Genomic DNA, 20,193 nt, shown 5'->3' with positions numbered 1-20,193 from the left:
CCAGTTGTTCACTTGAGGAATCGGTGCCAAATTTAAAGTGACTTAAGAATTAGACTATATGAATAGTCTCCATGGAACAACTGCAAAAGATAATATTTTCAAAGAAGTTAAGAAAACATTAATTCAGTACAACCTGAAGTAGAATCTGCTAAGATGTATTACAACTGATAGTGATAAAAAATATGTGTGGAGCTGGAGAAGAAAAAGGGATAGCTGGTTAAGTTTACAAAGCTTGTGAAATTTAAAGTGTTTAAAGCCTATGATTATTCATTGTGTTATTCATCAGCAGGTAGTTTGTGGAAAATACTTCACTCTATCATATTTATTGAACTTCAGTATTTTTTATTGAAGTCTACAGTTAACTTCATTTGCCCTCATAGACTTAATCATCATCAGTTCCATGAATTTATGTTAGAAATAGAAGTTGGCTATCCTAACTTGCCTTGTCCCCACAACAGTTCAGTGGTTTAGCCAGTGGTAAAGTTTTATTGCAATTTTTGGAGCTGAGAGCCTAGACTGAAATTTTTCTGAATGAGAACACGTTACTCAAAGGCCATCCCAGCAAGTGGTCCCTCTAATGGTAGTAAACTTCAGGCCTGCTTGTGTTAACTTTCCTGTGCAGGCCCTAAAGCTGGATCAAGAAACAGGACGAGATGACTGGAGTAAGGCCTCTGAGAGAAACTTAAAGAAGAGAGGCAGGGCTTTGCAGATCATGGAGAGGAGTTTGGATTCATGCTAAATGCAAAGTCCATTGTTGGAGAGTTTTAAGTAAGGGAGTGATGTCATCTAATTTATACTTTGAGAAGATCACTCTCTGCACTATTGAGAATGTAGAGGAAAAAGAGAAGTAATCAGAAAATTAGGAGGTTATTCATAGTAGTACAAGCAAAAGACATTTTAAACTAGAGTGCTTAGAGTGAAAATGGAGAAAACTAGACAAATGTGGGGTATGTTTTAGAGGTAAAGCCAGCAGTCCTTTCTGATGAACTGGATGTGGGGACATGATAGAAAGTCAGGAATCAAGGCTAACTTAATTTTTTGCTTGAGTAGCTGGCTTATTGAGACGGGGGGATACTTTGGGAGAAATAATTGGGCAGGGATAAATATCTACAGACACAAGGAATGAAAGGAGTGTAGGTTCACATGAAGAAGGTGGGTAGGTTTGGAGGCCAGGAAATAAGGACGCTGCTGTGTGATGCTTTTTGTCTTCTCCTCAGAGTGAGGAGGAGGGTGAAGTAAGTCGGAGATAAAATTTTGAAGTTGTCGCTTTGGAATATGGGAGAGTAAATATTTATGTTAGAAAAGATATGGTATAATTACCATCTGAATACATTAAATGTATTTTGAGTAGACACTAACAGAACATCTTTAGTCTCTGACAAAACTTTTTCGGCCCCACCTAAGATTCTGAATTAGGAACTAAGAATTGGACATTTTTGATCCCTAAAGCGATTCAAGGAGAGAGAGTTCTTTCCCTGGTCTTGGTTACTATGTCACAATAGACGGCTGTCCATTAAATGATGTTAGTGGTCTTCTGTGTGCCTCTGGGACAGAAAATAAGGAAATTCATTAGCTCGTGAGAGTGAAGGGGGGTGATCTTTTGAGTTTGCTGATGCAGGAGTTCCACGATGCACTTCCCAAATCTGCTCTGCCATCCGCGGCAGTGACTTCACCCAGAAGGCTGGTTGTATTTATGGTCACAGCAGTTGGAGTTAATGCTTCCTCAGAAGACACCAGGGGAATACCATGTACTGATTGGCTTAAATCTGGGTTACTGAACTAAATCACCGATGTCAGAGGTGGGGGTGTGGAGTGTGGGAGGGTTAGGGGGTTAAGGGTGCAGGGAGTGTCGTCACAATGGGCTCAGACTAATCAGTTGAGCATGTAGTGTCTTTCCCCTGAATTCCGTGCACTGCATGAGGGAACAGTGTATTCCTGAATAAAATTGGAGCTTTATTAGGAAGGAAGGAAGGAATGGATGCTGGGTGTACAGCAAAGAGTTATCCACTACAGAAAGTAAAGGGCAAAATAACAATTGGCACACTTAATAGCCCACAGTAAAATTTTGTTCTGCAACATAGCTTTTATTCTGCTGCATCAGAGGCAAACTGGGGGATGAAGAAAGAATATCCTTTAAAACTTTTATTCTTACAGGATCCAGTTAGTAATTTAAAGAGACCCTCATGGCATCTCTGTACTGGAGTCTAGAATCAAGAATGGGTATGAAAATTCGGTGGGCTTGATTTTCCAGAGACAGCTTGATGTGATGGAAAGAGCAAGATTAGAACCTGGGCACTACAGACAGCACACCCCTGCTGGCTCTGCCACCGCTGAGTTGTGTGTGACTTAGGGCAAGTCACTTAACTTTTCTGAGCTTGAGTTCATGAGGAGACAGATCTGCCTAGAAGTAGGGATAAGAAAGTGTGAGATGTTCCTGGTAACATGTCTTGCCCATGATAGGCACTCATACCTGGTGGGCTACGTACGGGAAGGGTTACTGTAGCATACTGCAGCATAATGAACGTGTTCAAATTACAGTCGGCCCTCCTTATCCACAGGTTCCACATCCACGGATTCAACCAATCTAGGGTCAAAAGTATTCGGGGGGAAAAAAATCCCAGAGAATTCCAAAAAACACAGTTTGAATCTGCCACACTTGAGCCTTACACGAATGCAGTGGTGTGTAGGCACGCCCTGCAGTAGCCTATATGCAAGTACAGGTTACATGCAAATAATGTGCCATTTTATGTGAGGGACTTGGTATCCATCTGCAGGGGTCCTGAAACCAGCCCCCCATGGAAACCGAGGGACAACTGTATAGGAGAAAATAAAATACACTTAGTGAACATAATTCAATCTTGTTTTAGTAAGTTAGGCTTTGAGAATTTCCAGTAATTTAAATCCTAACTACTGCTATTAAGTTTAGAACTGTCTAAATGTGTAGCAATCTCATAACATAATCATACCTATATGTTTTAAAATGTAAATTCCTGATATAAGCTTCTTACTATCCTGTTTAATTTTTTTATAAAAGTTTGGAAAGCTCAGTGATTCAATTTACTTAAGATTACTTGCTGTCTAAGTTTTAGATAAATGGAACTCTTTGTAATTTGTGGCATATTCAATTTGGAGACAGAAATAACTACCGTTTCCTGAGAATCCATTATCTACTGCATCACATTTAGGCAAATATGTATGGACTGCCTAGAGGTGCTTTTTGTAAACATATAAAAATGTTTCCGTATTAGAGAAGACCTATATAATATCACGGACAAAAAATTACAGTGATTTACCAGTATAATTTACATTTTAAGTTTAAACAACCTAACATTCCTTACTGAGATTGAGTTTACAGTCCCTCGTATCCTTTGACTTATTGACCAAGGAACATTCGAATTTTAGTCCAGTACTTAAATTATTGTCAATTTTTCACACAAATACCTTATTTTATTATATGATAAACCTTTATGTCTATTTCCGTGTAGTTTTGATATTTTACATAAAGTTGAGTAATTCTTCGACCAGTTTTTACTTAATGATACTCAAATTTAAATCTCTGGTTTACTACACTGGGGTGCCCAAAAAATGTATACACATTTTAAGATGTTAAATGTATACATCTTAAAATGTGTATACATTTTTTGCATACCCTCTGTATGTAACTACTTTGAAGAACTATTTGATGTAATTAATCATGGTAGATGGTGACAATATGGTCTAAATTTATCAGATTATTTTCTTTAGAGACCAAAATTTCTTTTTGCATCAAATGGTTTTAAGGCAGCTTGTCTTATTTAATATTGCTCTATTTTTGCAATACAGTATTCATAGAAGATTTATAATTTAAAGCAAATGCATGTTAGTATTTTGATTATTTTACTAAGAGTACTTATATTCTGAGACTGAATTAGCTTCTGAATTAACTCATCTATTCATTTTTTAAGGTGTAGTTCATGAAAAAAGGACAATACAAAGCAATGATTTTTTTTAACTTAGAAAATACAGGGAATTAGGAAAAACTGTAAGCAGTAGAAATGGCTACAGAAGATGAATAACAGCAATATAATTTTTAATAAAGATTAGCGGTTTTATTTATCCCTTGAAATCCTGTTTTTAAATAAACTATCTTATAAAGTGATATGAACTTAGCATTTTACTTACCAGGTATCTGTCTATATAGTTAAAAATTTCAGTTGAGAGATGGTCAGGTGGTTTCTTACCTGTATTATCTTCCCCCCCCAATTTGTGTTTCCTTTTTATCTCTCCTTCAGATAACCTAAGTACTGAATATACCCTGGTATTTGTGTAATCTTTATACATTTCTCCACATACTTGTATAATGCTTTAACATGTATCTCAAATACGCATTATTTTTGAGGAATTTAAAGTTTGTGATTACTTAATTTGCTTGTCTAAATGCTCTTTTCTCAAAAGTGCAATTTGGACTATAGACTAAAGAAGTATTCTTTATTTTTTCCTTTCCTTCTTTCCTTTTTTTTTTTGTTAATTGAGTCTTAGTTTTGAGTTATTTTTTTATTAAGTACACAGCCTTTCTTTGGTAACATATTTTTCCCTGTTTCAGAGATGAGTATGCATCAGCTTTAGAAATGGAAACATTTGTAATAGGTGTATTACAACTTTTGGATTTTATCTTTATTTATTAGCTACAGCTCCTTCTATCCACATCTGGGATGCAATGAACAAGCAGACTTTATCTATACTAAGATGCTCCCATTCCAAGGGAGTGTGTTCAGTCAGCTTCAGTGCTACTGGCAAACTCTTGCTGTCAGTGGGACTAGACCCAGAACATACTGTTACCATTTGGAGGTGGCAGGAAGGTAGGATTAATTTTTTTTTTTAAATAAGAATACTGTGGTAATATGAACTCTCTACTTAATATTTTCCATAACTTGGTGATTAAAGCCATCATTCCTTACAGCCCTGCACGACACACACTACACACTTGGTGTAATTGTAGGCATGTTCCACTTTGAAAACCCAGTGAACTTGGAAGCTCTCAAACAAACTAATGAAAGTTATCAATATTAGAAATGATTTGTAGCTCCTTCCTTTCAGTAAGAAACTAAGCATTTTTGCTAATTATTTGATTGGTTATGGAGGATCTTATCAGGAATGGAAATGAGGTTGCATTTAGACCCCAGTGCCTGTTCCGTGTCCACACCCCCGAGGAGGAGCAGGACCACTGCTGTGCGCAGTGCTGGCCAGGCTGGGTGAGGAGGGAGGAACAGAACTAAACCCTGTTCTACACAGTTCCCCCCGTTCTTGTCCAGGGAAGTTTTTCCAGATCCTCCTCCCCACTTCCATTAAAAATAATGATAATGGGCCGGCTGAGTGGTTCAGTTGGTTAAGAGTTAGCTTAAGTTGCAATGATGGTGCCAACTTGGGCCAGTGAAGCAACGTCCTCCACAACTAACTAGACTGAAGAACAAAAGGACAGCAACTTGTCTGTTCCCCTTCCCCCAATTCCCCAGCGCTGTTCCCATCCCCCCAATTCCCCAATTAAAAAAAAAAAGCTTAAGAGTGGGAGCGCTGAGCAACAGGGTCACCGGTTCGATTCCTATATGGGCCAGTGAGCTGCGCCTGAGCTGAGCTGCCACAGGGTGGCAGAATGGCTCAGCTGGTGAGAGCACGTGCTCCTAACAACAAGGTTGCCTGTTCAACTCCCACATGGGATGGTGGACTGCACCTACCCACAACTAAGATTGAACACGGCGCCTTGAGGTGAGCGGCCACGAGCTGTTGATGGGCGGCCAGATGGCGACTGGACTTGGAGCCGAGCTAGCTGCGCCCTCCACAACTAAGATTAAAGGACAACAACTTGGCTGTTCCCCTTCCTCAGTTCCCCAATAAAACCTGTTTTTAAAAAAATAGAGCCCTTTGGAAAATTAAAAAATAACAATAATACACTATCAAATCTAGGTTCTGGAATACTCCATGAAACTTAACTGGAGTTAATTTTGCTGAGGGTATCCAGTTACCCATTCAGGCTAGGGGTGAAAATGGGACAGAGAGAAAACCAAGAGAACAGTGGGCAGGCTGGAGCAATGAATACAGGCCTAACCTGAGCACTCAGGCTGGCCCAGGGCAGGCTCAGCCCTACAGCAGAAGAGGGAATATCTCGCCCGCTCCAGCTACAGGGCTAGCCCCTCTGGAAGCAGTTCTCCCTGGACCCAGGGATTGACTGGCACCTCAGCACGACACAGAGTAGACGGCAGAGCACGCCATCACTGAGAGAGGTGGGAAGGGCCGGAGGTGGATGAGTGTGAAAAGATCTAAAGCACGTTGACTTGAGATTTAAGGGAATTGCAACCATTGCGTTCTGCACAATGAGCAGAAATGTATCAAATTGATGTAAATTTGGAAATGTACTATATTTACAATAAAGTTTTTAATGTGTTTTTAAAAAGAATGGAAATGAAGTACATTGTAAGTGATAGTGGAAGATCACTAGGGTAATATTAATACACTTCAGACATTAATACATTTCAGTTACATAGGTACTAGAAAAAATGAAATTCATAGAGCTACAGAGAAAAAAGATACGGTTTCTGAAATCTAAAATGTCCCTTAAATGATAATGAGACTCCATAAATATATACTTTACTTACAAAAATAGTGCAAAGGACCCTCTACACAAGTAATTATGTCATGTGATTGCTAGGTAGCAGCGCAAGGGACGTGCCCTCTTTTTTATAAACATTTATTTTTTGAACTACATATTTTGAATAACTGTTGGATCCTGTAAAAATTAGCTTAGTTCTTTTTTTTTTTTTTAAGATTTTATTGGGGAATTGGGGGAGGGGAACAGCTTTGGGGAATCTGGGATGGGGAACAGAAAAGTTGCTGTCCTTTTGTTCTTCAGTCTAGTTGTGGAGGACGCCGCTTCACTGGCCCATTTGGTTTGATCATTGTGCTTTTCCCAAGTGAGACAGTCGCTCGCCGGCCATTGGACGGCCACGCATGGAGGCTCACAAAATCTCATGCCAGCTGCTGGCCAGCTCCACTGTAGCCTACGCCGTCGCCAGCAACTCATGGCAGCCCAGCTCCAGGTCGATCTGTTGTTCATCATCTTAGCTGTAGAGGGCAGTGTCACTGGCTCTCATATGGAAATTGAACAGGGGCCCTGCTTCTCAGAACTGGCGTCCCAAGCCAACTCCTAACCAACGCACCACTCAGCTGGCCCAAATTACCTTAGTTCTTACATTAACCTAGATAATTTTGTTGTATCTTTCTTACCAGGTGCCAAAATTGCCAGCAAAGCTGGTCACAACCAACGTATTTTTGTGGCAGAATTCCGACCGGACTCAGATTCCCAGTTTGTCTCTGTGGGAGTGAAACATGTGAGGTTCTGGACACTGGCAGGAAGGGCTCTTCTTAGCAAGAAAGGGCTCCTGAGCACGCTGGAAGGTGCCCGGATGCAGACCATGCTCGCTGTCGCATTTGGTGCAGTATGTCTCTTAAAATGCATATGGTAGCGTACTTTGCATTATGTCAGTTGGGCTCCTTTGAATTTGCCTACCTTAGATAAGCCACACTAATGCTGTTTATATGGCACTGAAACCCACTCATCATTACATGTGTCCTGGCCATGCATCTATTGCATCTTTCAAGTTCTGAAACTTTCAGAAATTAGGGAGTGGGAAAGAAAGCAAATGAGTGGGAGGGATTATAATGAACATTTGTGTCCTTGGGCCATGGCCATTCTCAAAAGCCTTCGTTAATTTTTAGTTGTCACCCTAAGTCTTCTAGGTCCTAAAAATTTGTTACAAGAGAAAAAAAGAAATGTAATTCTCAAGTGTTTAAAAGTTTAGGCTTTCCTTTGCTTTCTGCCATTTTAACTTGCTGCTGATCACATAGTTGGAAGCGCTCTGGCCTTGTCTCTCATTCAGGGGAAGAAGGAGGAGCACAGTTCCTGGTCTTAACAAAAGGTGTTCAAAAGCCACCCCCCCAGCACCCCCCACCCCCCTACCCAGTCCTGGCCTGTGTTTTACAATCCACATCTCTTCCTTTAATACCCTACCTGGGCCAGGCATTTTCAATCCTGTGTATCAAAACCCAAGTGGATTTCCTTACTGAAGCATTTATGTGGGTATATAATATTTGAAGGAAGAAAATTATAATTTTAGAACCTTGAAGCACACTTATATTTTTTGAGTAAAATGCCACTGAAAATGCTGATCATGCGATGTCCAATTTCAGTTAAATCTTTTGGGGTTTCTTAAGACCAGTAATTCATTTCCAGAAGAAAAACCCACACATTCAAGTGCTTCTGGTGTTTAATTTCCCCATGTAGATTAACTTTCTTTACATATAAAATTCCTTATGTAGCCAGTTGCCCATTCCCAATAGAAAATAAACTTTAAGATTAAAATATTAGACTTTTATGTTTGAAGCAACAGTGCAGTCAGTGAGAATGTTTCATTACATAACGAGGTGGGATGACGTTCAAAGTTAGCCCCGTAGCCCCTGTGCTGGGGGCTGTGAGACAGCAGGGGAAGCGGAAGGCGGCTTCTCCACTTAAACCATTCACATTCTAATTGCAGATAAGGCATGAATTAATGATGCTCTTAGATAGTACAATTATCTAGTGATATAGCAAATATATTGTTATTCAAACATGAGCTATAGAGAACAAGTATAAATGCCGAGGAATTTGAAGTAACATTAAATTGTTGTAGGGAAATTAAACATAAAAACAATTATTCTCAGAAAGATTAAAGAGAATCTCAGTTTGTTTTGTTATAATTCAGTCTTATTTTCCTATTGGTTCTTTCCATAGTTTTTAGTGAAATATACAAGTTGCTCTAAAACTGACGCTAAAATGGGATGAAAATAGCACATGATGCAGGATTTGGTTTCTCCAGTTTCCATATAAATGAGTACCAGGATTGCAGTTTTTTTTGTTTGTTTTTTTGTTTTTTTTGTAATTGAGTCATCCTGCCACCTGTTGGCAGCTAAGCGGCAACTCAGGTCGGGCCGGCATTGAACCACTGTTGCTCAGAGGTCAAACTCTTGAGTGAGCTCTTAACCAACTGAGCCACTCTGCCGGCCCCAGGATTGCAGTTCTCAGTGATAAAGCATTATTAAACTTTTGGCACCTAATCAATTTGATCTTATTTTGGACTGATTGCAGAAATGCATTAACTTTTGCTATCTTGATTTTAAGAAATAGCAAATGTTAATTTCATTTTTTAACTTCATGAGTTAGTGAAATCTGAAAAATTACAACTTTGCTATAGGTAAGTTTTACTTTCAATGACAAAACACGTTATCAAGCCTAATAAAAAGTTATTTCCACTTCCTATTTCTGTGCTTTTTTCACTGTAAGTTACTAATGACCTTTAAGTTATTTGTTGGGCAGCTAGAAGGAAGCAATCCAAACTAGAATTATGTATTTTATAATTAGAAGAGACCTTAGAGACCTGAACTCCCTTTTTACACATGAAAAAGCTGATACTCATAATGGTTAAAAGGTTATTCCAGCTAATAAGCAACAGACCTGGAAGGACAAGGCCTTCACAAAGCTAAGCCTCACGTTCAGGTTTTCTGACTCTTGAGTCCAGTGTCTCCCGCCATCCATGCTCTCTGTATCCAAGGTGAGATAGGCTCACACTAACATAGAGAATTGCATCTGTTTGAACTCTGTTTGAACCTTTGATGAGTTTATCTCCCCCTTCCTCACTCCTTTTCAGAATAACTTGACGTTTACAGGTACCATCAGTGGAGATGTCTGTGTGTGGAAAGATCACATGTTGTGTAGAATCGTGGCTAGAGCTCACAATGGGCCTGTGTTTGCCATGTACACCACCCTGCGAGATGGACTTATTGTGACTGGTGGCAAGGAAAGGCCGTGAGTCCTTTTTCTTTTCACAGCCGTCCTGAATCCCTAGGCATTGTGATTCCCCTGAGGTTTGCAGGTAGTTATTCCAGTCGTTTCTAAACTGCGTGGATTATCCTCTCTGACCTTCCTCATCATATGCAGTAAGCCTTTAATGTGCCTTCTCGTTGATTATTTCTGATCTTAAATTGCTTCCAGTTTTTTCTGCATTGTAGATAAACTCCCACAACGGGGTGATAATTGTTCCGATATGAATAGGTAGGGATCATGGAAGTTAAGAATTGATTTTCTTTATGGCTATATGCCTTGTAAGTATTTGCTGACTAATAGATGACTCTTGGGGGAGTCTGCCACTGAACCCTGGATGCACCTAGACTGCTTGCTTTCTTTTTGTTCAAACTGGATAGTAAGGGTAGAATGCATACGGCTGCATTAGGAAAGGATGAGAGGATGCTCGAGACAGACCCTGCCTTGTTTGCTTTTGCTTGAGGCAAACGTGTTAGATAAAAGTGTTTAATACAAGACCTCAAAATTTAAGTCTGAGGAGAGGCCATTTTCTGAATGATTTTTAAGTCTTCCATTGGAAGCCAGATACTTATAATGGATTTCCTACCAACATATTCATATGCATGTTAAAATGTAACATATGTACATGACCAAGAAGAACATTTTCATATGTATATCAGTTAAACACAAATGCAGACGCTTTTGCCTTTCCCATAAAGGAAGACTGTATTGTGGTACAAGGACATGTTTTTTTCTAAGACAAGGTCATCTAGCAGAAAATAAAGCAATACCTTTTCTCAATTCTTCCAAGAGAAAAACCATAAATGGGCTATAGTCTGTCTTTTACATGTTACTCTGACACTTGTTTCCACAAGTCATCTAGTCTTGTGCATCCCTACTTAACAGTCTATAAACTGTTTCGGGGGATATTTTAATAATAATGGTAGGAAAAAAATGTGCTTGTCTTTTGGCCCTTAAAAACATTCTGTGGCATAGCATCTGTAATCCTGTTCTCTAGCCTTACATTTCCATTATCCTTTTAACATTAAAAATCATTTTGTACATTTCCTTAAGTCTTATGAGAGAGGATACATGGATTGGGGGCGGGGGACTAAATAATGCTCATGTCAGAAAAATGAGTTTTTTGTAAAATAAAACTTGCTTAAACTAAATGTTTGACTGAAATACAGTATATCTTAAAATTGCCATAAAAAGTTTAGGAGAATATATGAAGCAAATTTTAATTTATCAGGCCTTTTTAGTATTCTGCTTCTCATTTAGTATCTGTTTATAATAAAAATTTTTTGCACTATCCAGTAACAAGTGCTTTTTGGGGCTTGCGTTTTTATTTACTTAGGTCAAAAGAAGGAGGAGCAGTCAAACTGTGGGATCAGGAGCTGAGGCGATGCCGAGCCTTCAGGCTTGAGACAGGACAACCCACAGACTGTGTCCGTTCCGTGTGCAGAGGCAAAGTAAGAGGTTCCCGGAGCCCTACAGGCCGCAGAAATAAAGAACATTTATTCCTGCGATTCTCTCACCCTTTGCAAGACGATGGATAACACTTAAAGGCAGATTGCTTGTCGGTTCTTTCCCGCCGTTTCTCTGCAGTTCCATTGTTGGCACGTAGTCTTTGTGCCGGTGTAGTGCTTAAGATAGGAAGCTGTTTGCCCAAGCACTGGATTTAAACCTCCAGATTTTCTTGAATCTGCTAATTCTATGGTAGAGCTGAATTTTCTTTCCAGTTGACCAATTTGAATAATGCAGCTGGTCTCATTTTCTTAAAAAATCACATTTGCTTATTAAAAATTTTTGACCATGCATGTACTTGGCATTAAGTATATTTATAAATCACCTACATGTATTATCCTGTCTATATCTTAAATATTAGTTAAGCTTACTTTTATTTATACATATTTTTAATTAAAATCCAGTACTTTCCTCCTATATTCCAATGCATGTAACCCTCTTTGGAGAGCTTCAAACTAAAACATCATCAGTGAAAACTGTGAAGACTGGAAAAGCCAGGTGTATTACCTTACAGAAAAGCTCTGCTCTTCAGTATGGACTCAGACCTGCATGCAGCCCAGTGCTCCTGCAAACGTGCCTGTAGTCAGAAAACTTTGCAATGATTGGCTTCCTACTAGATAGTGCAAAGCAAAGTTATCTGAAAGCAGGTTATTTTGGTTCTGGACCCACTTCTAACATGGGGGTTGGGGGGTGCCCACACAATACCAAGCAGTTCTCCAACACAACCAGGGTCTGAGTTCTGACAGTATCTACCCTGGGATCACAGGTTGTCCTGCAAGACCGCCCCCCACGCCTTTTAGCCACCAGTCTCAAGTCCAGGTTGAAACCTGTGCTGCTTTCTCACCAGCTAGCTACAGATTTGCTAGAACGGCTCACAGAACTTGGAGAAACATGTTACTTACCAGATCAGTTTATTGTCAAAGGACGTAACTCAGGGACAGCCAGATGTAGAACAGCACAGGGCGGGCCTGTGGGAAGGGACACAGGGCTTCCACCCTCCCAAATCCCCACCAACCCAAAATCCTTTGGATTTTTATGGAGCCTTCATCATACAGTCATGATTGCTTAAAGCATTAGCCATTGGTAATTGTTTCAACTTCCAGCCCCTTGTCCCTCCCAGAGGTGGGAGGTGGGCCAGAAAGTTCCAACCCTGTAGTCTAAGCTGGGTCTCCTGGCAACCAGTCCCCATCCTTACAGGGAGTGTCACTTCATTAGCATACCAAGACATCTTTATGGCTTTTATCACTTAGTAAATTCCAAGGGTTTTGGGAGCTTTGTCCCAGAAAGGGCCCGAAGACCAAATATGCATTTCTTATAAATCATACTATCACGTAGGTCAGTAAGGTCATTGTTACAGTAAGAAGAGCAACTGTAATATTACATGAATTATATTGGTCCCACTTGTGTTTCAGGGCAAGATACTAGTTGGGACAAGGAGTGCTGAAATAATTGAAGTTGGAGAGAAAAATGCAGCATGTAATATTTTAGTTAACGGTCATGTGGATGGACCTATATGGGGATTAGCCACACATCCTTCCAGGGATTTTTTTCTTTCTGCTGCAGAAGATGGGACAGTGAGACTCTGGGATATTGCTGATAAAGTAGGTACAAACAATTTTGTAAAATGTTACAGTTTCTCAGTTATGTTGATAATTTTGGGGAGAAATGGGTTTACCTTTTAAGTACTCAATATGGCTCTCTGTGTATCTTTTGGTTCTTATGCAGAAGATGTTAAACAAAGTAAATTTGGGACATGCTGCTCGCACTGTGTGTTACAGCCCTGAAGGGGACATGGTGGCTATTGGAATGAAAAATGGAGAATTTATCATTTTACTGGTGACCTCTCTAAAAATATGGGGAAAGAAGAGAGATAGACGATGTGCAATCCACGATATCAGGTCAGTCAACAAATGGAATAGTATTTCTAGTATACTTTTAAATGATCGTTTGCATTTGGAACAAGGTCATTAGTGTCCAGTGTTTCATCACATCAATTGTATGCTGAAATATGGCTGTTCGTGTACTTCTCCTGGCTCAGTTATGAATCCACTGAGCACCAACCACAGTGCCTTGTAACAAGTACCACACTGCATAGTATGTTCCTCCTGCCAAGAATTTATCTTTTCATCTGTCCTTCAAAAGTAGTCAGCCTTTGGAAAACTCAAGTTATAACCCCACATCTTTGACTTAATAACTCAATTGAACATCTAGTTCATTCATTTAATTCATATTCATTATGCTATGCCCCAGAATCTGAATTAATTTCAACTTTTCCTGAACCTTTATTTTTCAGTGCTTAAGCAAGCTTATTTTAACAGTGGCTACTTCTATAGCAAGAGTCTAACCTATTCTGGTGTTCTCTCCTCCATGAGACAAGCCGTTTATATAAACAGTGTTAAAGAGAAAAACAGTGGCTACCCTTTACTGACACCATATGAACAGGATAAAGCATGAATCCAGGGCTGTCAAAGTCTTGCACTTTTCACCAGTAAAACCCTTTTGCAAATGAAACCTTCCTCAGAATTTCAGCATATAAAACAGTAATGTGGCTTCCCTTAACTCCCCAGTGTCCCCAAGGTCCCTATCTCACAAGGGTCACAGAAGTTCCTAAAGACTGGTCAAATACTGCTTACCGTGATCACTAGGCAAATAGTACTTTGTCTTTTAAACTAATTTCTTCCAGGCTTCAAGTATGTCACTTCATCTGATAACCTGCGGTGAGTTAAGCTGGTCTGTGTTCCTTAAGACACGGTTTTTCCAGATGAAAGAATCCTATCTTAGTGAATTATGTAACTTAGTAATTATGTACTTGTTAGTGGCTTTTTAAAAACTAAGATATTTTTAAGGGAATTAGAAGATGAAAATTCAGGAACCACTTAAAATTGAAAGTGAAACATAAAGCTTTTTGCTTCGTGTCACACAAATATCTCAGTATCCATGATCAGTTGTGTCTGTCTAGTTGAGGCCATATCACACGTCTACTTATTTTTGAGCTAGAAAGAAAAAGTCACTGATCTTATTGCTTATACTATTTCATGCAGCCTAACCTGTCTTTCCAATGTTTTGTTACATATTCAGATTTAGTCCCGATTCCCGGTTTCTGGCAGTGGGTTCCAGTGAGAATTCAGTGGATTTTTATGACCTGTCATTGGGCCCCACCCTTAACAGAATCAGCTACTGCAAAGACATCCCAAGCTTTGTCATTCAAATGGACTTCTCTGCAGACAGCAGACACCTCCAGGTACAGTACCAACACCAGCCACCACTTTATGGTGGTTTTGCTCCTACACTGATTGCGCTTCAAACCCACTCTAGCATTCAGTCCTTTATTCCGTTTTTGCTTAGAGGTTTTGTATCATCTTTTACGTTCTTAATGTTAGAAATGTAAATCAAGTAGCACTTTGCTAGTATGCTGCAAAATTCTGGATTTTTGCCTCTCACATAATGGAATTCTTGTCCCATTTTAATATATGATGAAAGGTCTCCACTGGTTGCTATAAACGGCATGTCTATGAAGTGCCTTCAGGAAGACATCTTATGGATCAGGCTGCCATTGACAGAATTACTTGGGCCACATGGACTAGGTAAACGTTTCATACATTCAGAAGGGAAGACTGAAGGTCAGTTAGGAAAACTGGAAAACCCTATTTCTGAACAGTCAGCCCTTCCACTAGGGAACAGTAACTGAGTTTTAAGTTTTGTTACCATATCTTGAGTTCTTTCTAACAGAATGATATGCTCCTGCTGGGACCCCTTTAGGTTGAATATATTTCCATGCTTTTTCAGATCTTTTAAAAAAAGGAAATAAAAATTATGACTTTAAAGATGCTCTGATATTTTAACATAGGTTTAATAACACAATAAAAATATATATTGGGTACTGTTAGGCAATTGTATTTCTCTACCTTAAAGGAATGCTATTTTGCAGCTTAGAAATGAAACCTTATAAATTTGTTCAAATTTGCTGGCTGTGTAAAAGGTAACCATGAGCATCCAGATTTTTAGTCAGTGAAAACTGTCATCAAATTCCTATAGCATATGCATCATTTTTTATTTTACAAATAGTTTTATCAGCTCTCATAAAGTGTTAATTTTTAAAAGGTTATTTAATCTATAAAGCCTTAAAACTATTATAAAGTTTCCTTTAGGGGAGATGGGTTAGCATCCCAGGTGAAATTCAGGACTCCAGAGAACTTGCCTTATCACAACTTGCTTCCTGTATTTTAATAAAATAACTCCTTTAGGTACTTAAAGAGTTACCATACTGAAAAAGCTGTTGGTAATTAATGTCTTTGCTCTGGTGGATTTTATTTCCTTCCTTCCCTCTAGTATTCTAGGAGATGAAGTTGTGGGAATTTGGTCCAGACATGCTGAGAAAGCTGATGTCAACTGTGCCTGCGTATCTCATTCAGGGATCAGCCTTGTAACAGGAGATGACTTTGGCATGGTTAAGTTATTTGACTTTCCATGTCCTGAAAAATTTGTAAGTTTGTGTTTGGTTTAGTATTTTATATAATTATACTAATTTAGATGTCTGGTTATTACTTTTTCCCATATAAGAGCTAAAACGTGTTATTGTTTCTTGCTTTGAAAAGTACTTTCTAAAATTTTTTCCAAACTTCCTAAATCCATTACTGTGAATTAACAGCTATTAGAAATTATATCCCCCGGCCCCAAAGTAACACCATCTTTGCAAACTATTCTAATAAAGCTGTAATTAGTCTTTTATCAAACCTTTAATTAATCTATTACCAAGTTTCAAATGCTCTTCCTCAGAGGAAAAGGCTCAGAGTACCTGGAGACAGCTGACTGCCCAAATAAACCAGTTTGTGTTAAGTGCAGATCCATTACTAACTGAAAAAGTACTTAACCACTGGCTGTGGTCCTAACTGCTCATTCTCTCCACACCCCTGGAGATGGGAGATTATGGTTCCTGATAGGAACCTTTGACTTCTGTGTGCATCACACGCTCTGAGCTTTATTTTTGTTTTTTAGGCGAAGCACAAAAGGTTTTTGGGTCATTCACCCCACGTGACAAATATTCGATTTACCAGCGGTGATCGACATGTTGTTAGTGCTGGAGGTGATGACTGCAGGTTGGTAACTTTCTCAGCCCAAGAAGAGCAGACCATCTGTACTAGTTCCTAAGAGATTTAATAGCACGTCCACAACCTTCAGTTTATGGACTGTCAGCAGCATAAGATAGCATAACCAGTTGACTCCTGGAGTCACATACTATGTAAATACAGAATAAAGGAAGTTAACAAGGAAAAACTTTATACATGTTATGATTTGAAAGCTCAATTGAAAACATTAAAACTGTTTTGAAAATCTAGAAATATAATCAACTCACTGCAGTTTTCCCTCTGATTGCAGTTTATTTGTCTGGAAATGTGTACATATGCTTCACTGAAAGATATGGACGCTGAGAAGACTATAAATGAACAGCCTTGAGAAACCAGAATTACAGAACAGGGGAAAAAAACAGAAGCAAATCCTGCATGGCCAAGTGGTGCTAATTTAAGATTGTAACAGGGATATACGCCCAGAATCATCAAAATAGAAGACTGATAAATTCAAAATATTTACTATATGCATTGGGTAACTGTCATAATCCATACACTGCCAGATAATTACATTTCAAAAAAGGATTGAATGGTGAAAGCTAACCCCCATTTTGGGGGCATGCGCATATTTGGCATAAGTGCTGGGGTTTACGGGGACAGCACTACTCAAAAAAACAAACCAAAACTTTAAAAACCGAAGTTGGATAATTTTCATCATCTTTTTAACAAAACTTTTTCTTTTTCGAATTTATATTTTATTTTCAGTGTTCACTGTTTAATGAAATACTTTATCCTTGTGTTTACATAAGGGAAGGAAACACACCGTTACCCTAAAGGGTTAGTTTTTAAAAGGCAAACATTATTTTCACTAAGGAAACAGAGGTTTCACTGGAGGATGTAATAATTCTTAAGCATTAATAAAAGCCCTTTTTATAAAGGACTTGTTCCTCCTGGCAGTTCGAAGTTCAGGGACAAATCCAAAGTTAGCACATGATTGCTACATGTTCATTTTTGAGCTGTCAATCTTATTTTCAGAAGTCATCTCTAGAATTAAAAAATTAAAATGATTATAGCCTTGTTAATGAAATAGTATGATGAAGAATAATTTCCAATGGTGTACATAGAGATTTTTAAGGTTTTAGATAGCAATAGTATTTAACTGGGAGAGAATACTGAATGTTTAAAGATGTAGTCTAATAGGAACATTTTGTTTAACATATAAACTAAAGCATTAAAAATCACATTTACAAAGTTATACAATTTGGTTAACTCTTGAAATAAAATTTTTACCGTTTTTTTAATTGGAAAATTTTAGTTAGATGTACGAGTGTGCAACCCTATAGGCTGACTTCCAAAAGGAATGCATACAAGTTCACTTGTATACAAAACTTGTCTATTAAAATTCCTTTTTGGTGGCTTGGGGCTGAACTTAGATCTTTATTCCTGTTCACTTTAAATGCTGCCAAAGATCAGTACTCGCCATTCAGGAATTTGCTGTTTAGCCTGTCTGTAGTTTCCTGAAGACTGGAAATTATGTAGACTGATATTTGAAAATATATTTGAAAATATATTTTTCTAAGTATGAAGAAGTTTAAGATGCTCTATTGGTCCTCTGAATTTTTATTTTAATGTGCTTTCTTTGTACCATAATAGACTCCTTTAGGTTTCTGGAAATCTCAGTTTTCTATGTCCAACACCTTGTAAATACTAAAAACAATAGAAATGGCTGAATTGTAGCACAGAAAGCCTAACCAGTGATGGAGCTGGTCAGTTTTAAAGGTCTGAGTGGCTGTCTGAAAGACTGATCCAGGTGTTCATTAAGAAACTTGAAAAGTAAGATCATGTTCTTTCATTACTCACATCAAAATATTCTCCTGAATAAAGCCAAATTTTAGAATACACTAATACTACGTTTCTATTCATATACACAGGGGCAGTCAGTAAATTAAAGGAAAAAATTCCCCTAAACCATAAACCACCCTCTTCCTTCATTATTGAGACTTGCAGTTTCAAATTTTCCTTGTGTCAAGTTTGCCAGCTTTTGGCTAAAGAGAGATTCCATTCCATCACAGTGCAGGTAGAAGCTCTAACTGTAACGTTAAGTAAGTAAACTACATAGGATAAGATTGCTTCCATTGCATTTCTGTTCTCCCAAGTGGCCATGATAAGCCAGCCTTAATCACTGTTGTCAGTTTCACCACTAAAAGTCATGTTGATTTTAAGTAGTCATCCCTCAGCCCCCTTGCTTTTTGCTTTTACCAGCCATCAACTAAGGGAAACTATGACAGGCCATGGAGATCCTGTCCTGCGTGTGTCTTTTAACCTAAAGAATTACTTGTGTGTGCAGTGTTTGGCTGAGGCCCTGAATGTGTGGCCTGGGACTTCTCCTGGCCCCGTTACCCGTTTCTGTATATAAATGCATGCCAAAGCACACTGCATTCTGGTGCCACTCGCTGCGTCCCGCTGGCCACACTCTCCCCTTCCATTTTCTGTGGTTCATTTTAGACCCAATTACCCAACAAATGTCTTCAAGTCAACCTCAGCTTGCCTATAAACTATAGCAACTGAAAGATTAAACTCTTAAATGTGATTCCAGGCAATGTCTGCTAAATACCACAAAAAAATCCAATTTTAGCATAGTATTACCTTATAAAATGGCTAAACTAAACCAGTCAAGCCAGTTTCCCATTTATGTTCTTTACAGTGGCATTATGAGAATGCAACTATATACCATTTATAAATTATACTAAATGTCTATTTAAATTTCTGGAAATACAATTTAAAACAAATTTTTTCTGCAGAGATGTAAAGCAGCACAAGTAACACTGGAATGAACAAATGCCTTAAAGTCAATGGAATACACTTTTTAGAATGAAGTGGAAGAACTCATTTCATTCAAGCCTAACCACGTGATTGCTTTTAGCTCTTCTTTGTCTTTCCTGTTTCAAGTATTTACTTTGGAATCAGCACAGCCACGTGCAACTTACAGAATGGTTTAAAACTCGTTAATTCTGTCTTCTCCCAATGGAAAAGCAGTGGCCACAGCTCTTAAACATGTACTTTTACAGATGTGATTTTATTATCTCTTGGTTATGTGACTTAAAGAAGTCAATGAACTTTTTTTCTTAATTTGGTCCTGAGAATGTTTGAATCATTATTATCCCTTCTGCATTAATTTGCTTTTTTCTAACCAACTTTTAGCTTTACTTTCTAAAAAATTACTATACATCGAGTCTTTAGAATTAGCGATCCGTTTTTTAATTCTAAAGCATTTGACACTCCTGCCTTAACAATTTTAAAAACCATACACAAAATTTTGTATTTTAATTCAGTAGTCTAAAAAGTTTAGTCCTATTTTGCAATTTACCCATCTGATCTCTGTAACTATATAGTCTGTCATTTAAAATATACTATTGAAATCTAATTTTTACATTTAAAAAATTATCTTCAGTAACTGTATTTTCTGTGGAGTTATTTCTGAGAATGTTTTTCAGAATGGAAGTATATGGGTAGCTATAATCTTGTGAGTTGAAAGTCTGTTCTAATACCTTATGTGTATACATACTTGTAAAAAATTTTGTATAATTTTGTGATAATGTAGTCTCCCAAAGATTTATTTTAAAAGTGTATGTTAATAGTAAATGAAAGCGTTTTAAGGACTTGTTCATTTTTTTTGCCATTCCAGCTGTTTTCACCCTACACACCCACCTCACTCATCCTTACCCAGAAGGCAAA

General features: G+C 38.3%; 1 protein-coding gene across 7 annotated transcripts in view; it reads left to right on the top strand.

Moving 5' to 3' along the window:
• The window catches only part of EML5 (EMAP like 5), a 129,861-nt gene extending 109,747 nt beyond the window's left edge, over positions 1-20,114 (top strand). For 2 of the 7 annotated variants that reach the window (XM_019642299.1, XM_019642298.1), the window contains 11 exons: positions 4,665-4,838; positions 7,261-7,469; positions 9,714-9,871; positions 11,223-11,337; positions 12,805-12,993; positions 13,118-13,290; positions 14,471-14,633; positions 14,873-14,976; positions 15,722-15,875; positions 16,388-16,488; positions 16,769-20,114. In XM_019642299.1, the coding sequence (XP_019497844.1) occupies positions 4,665-4,838; positions 7,261-7,469; positions 9,714-9,871; positions 11,223-11,337; positions 12,805-12,993; positions 13,118-13,290; positions 14,471-14,633; positions 14,873-14,976; positions 15,722-15,875; positions 16,388-16,488; positions 16,769-16,805 (1,577 nt within the window). In that variant the 3' untranslated portion in view covers positions 16,806-20,114. Of the gene's footprint in view, positions 1-4,664; positions 4,839-7,260; positions 7,493-9,713; positions 9,872-11,222; positions 11,338-12,804; positions 12,994-13,117; positions 13,291-14,470; positions 14,634-14,872; positions 14,977-15,721; positions 15,876-16,387; positions 16,489-16,768 lie in introns of those variants that run through there. The other 5 variants (XM_019642300.1, XM_019642301.1, XM_019642302.1 and 2 more) reach the window with 5 other exon arrangements.
• The last annotated feature ends 79 nt before the right edge of the window (positions 20,115-20,193 follow it).

Source organism: Hipposideros armiger, unplaced genomic scaffold (genome assembly GCF_001890085.2).
Source record: "Hipposideros armiger isolate ML-2016 unplaced genomic scaffold, ASM189008v1 scaffold_67, whole genome shotgun sequence".
In the NCBI taxonomy this organism is placed as follows: domain Eukaryota; kingdom Metazoa; phylum Chordata; class Mammalia; order Chiroptera; family Hipposideridae; genus Hipposideros; species Hipposideros armiger.
This window is presented reverse-complemented; position numbering and strand designations above follow the sequence as displayed.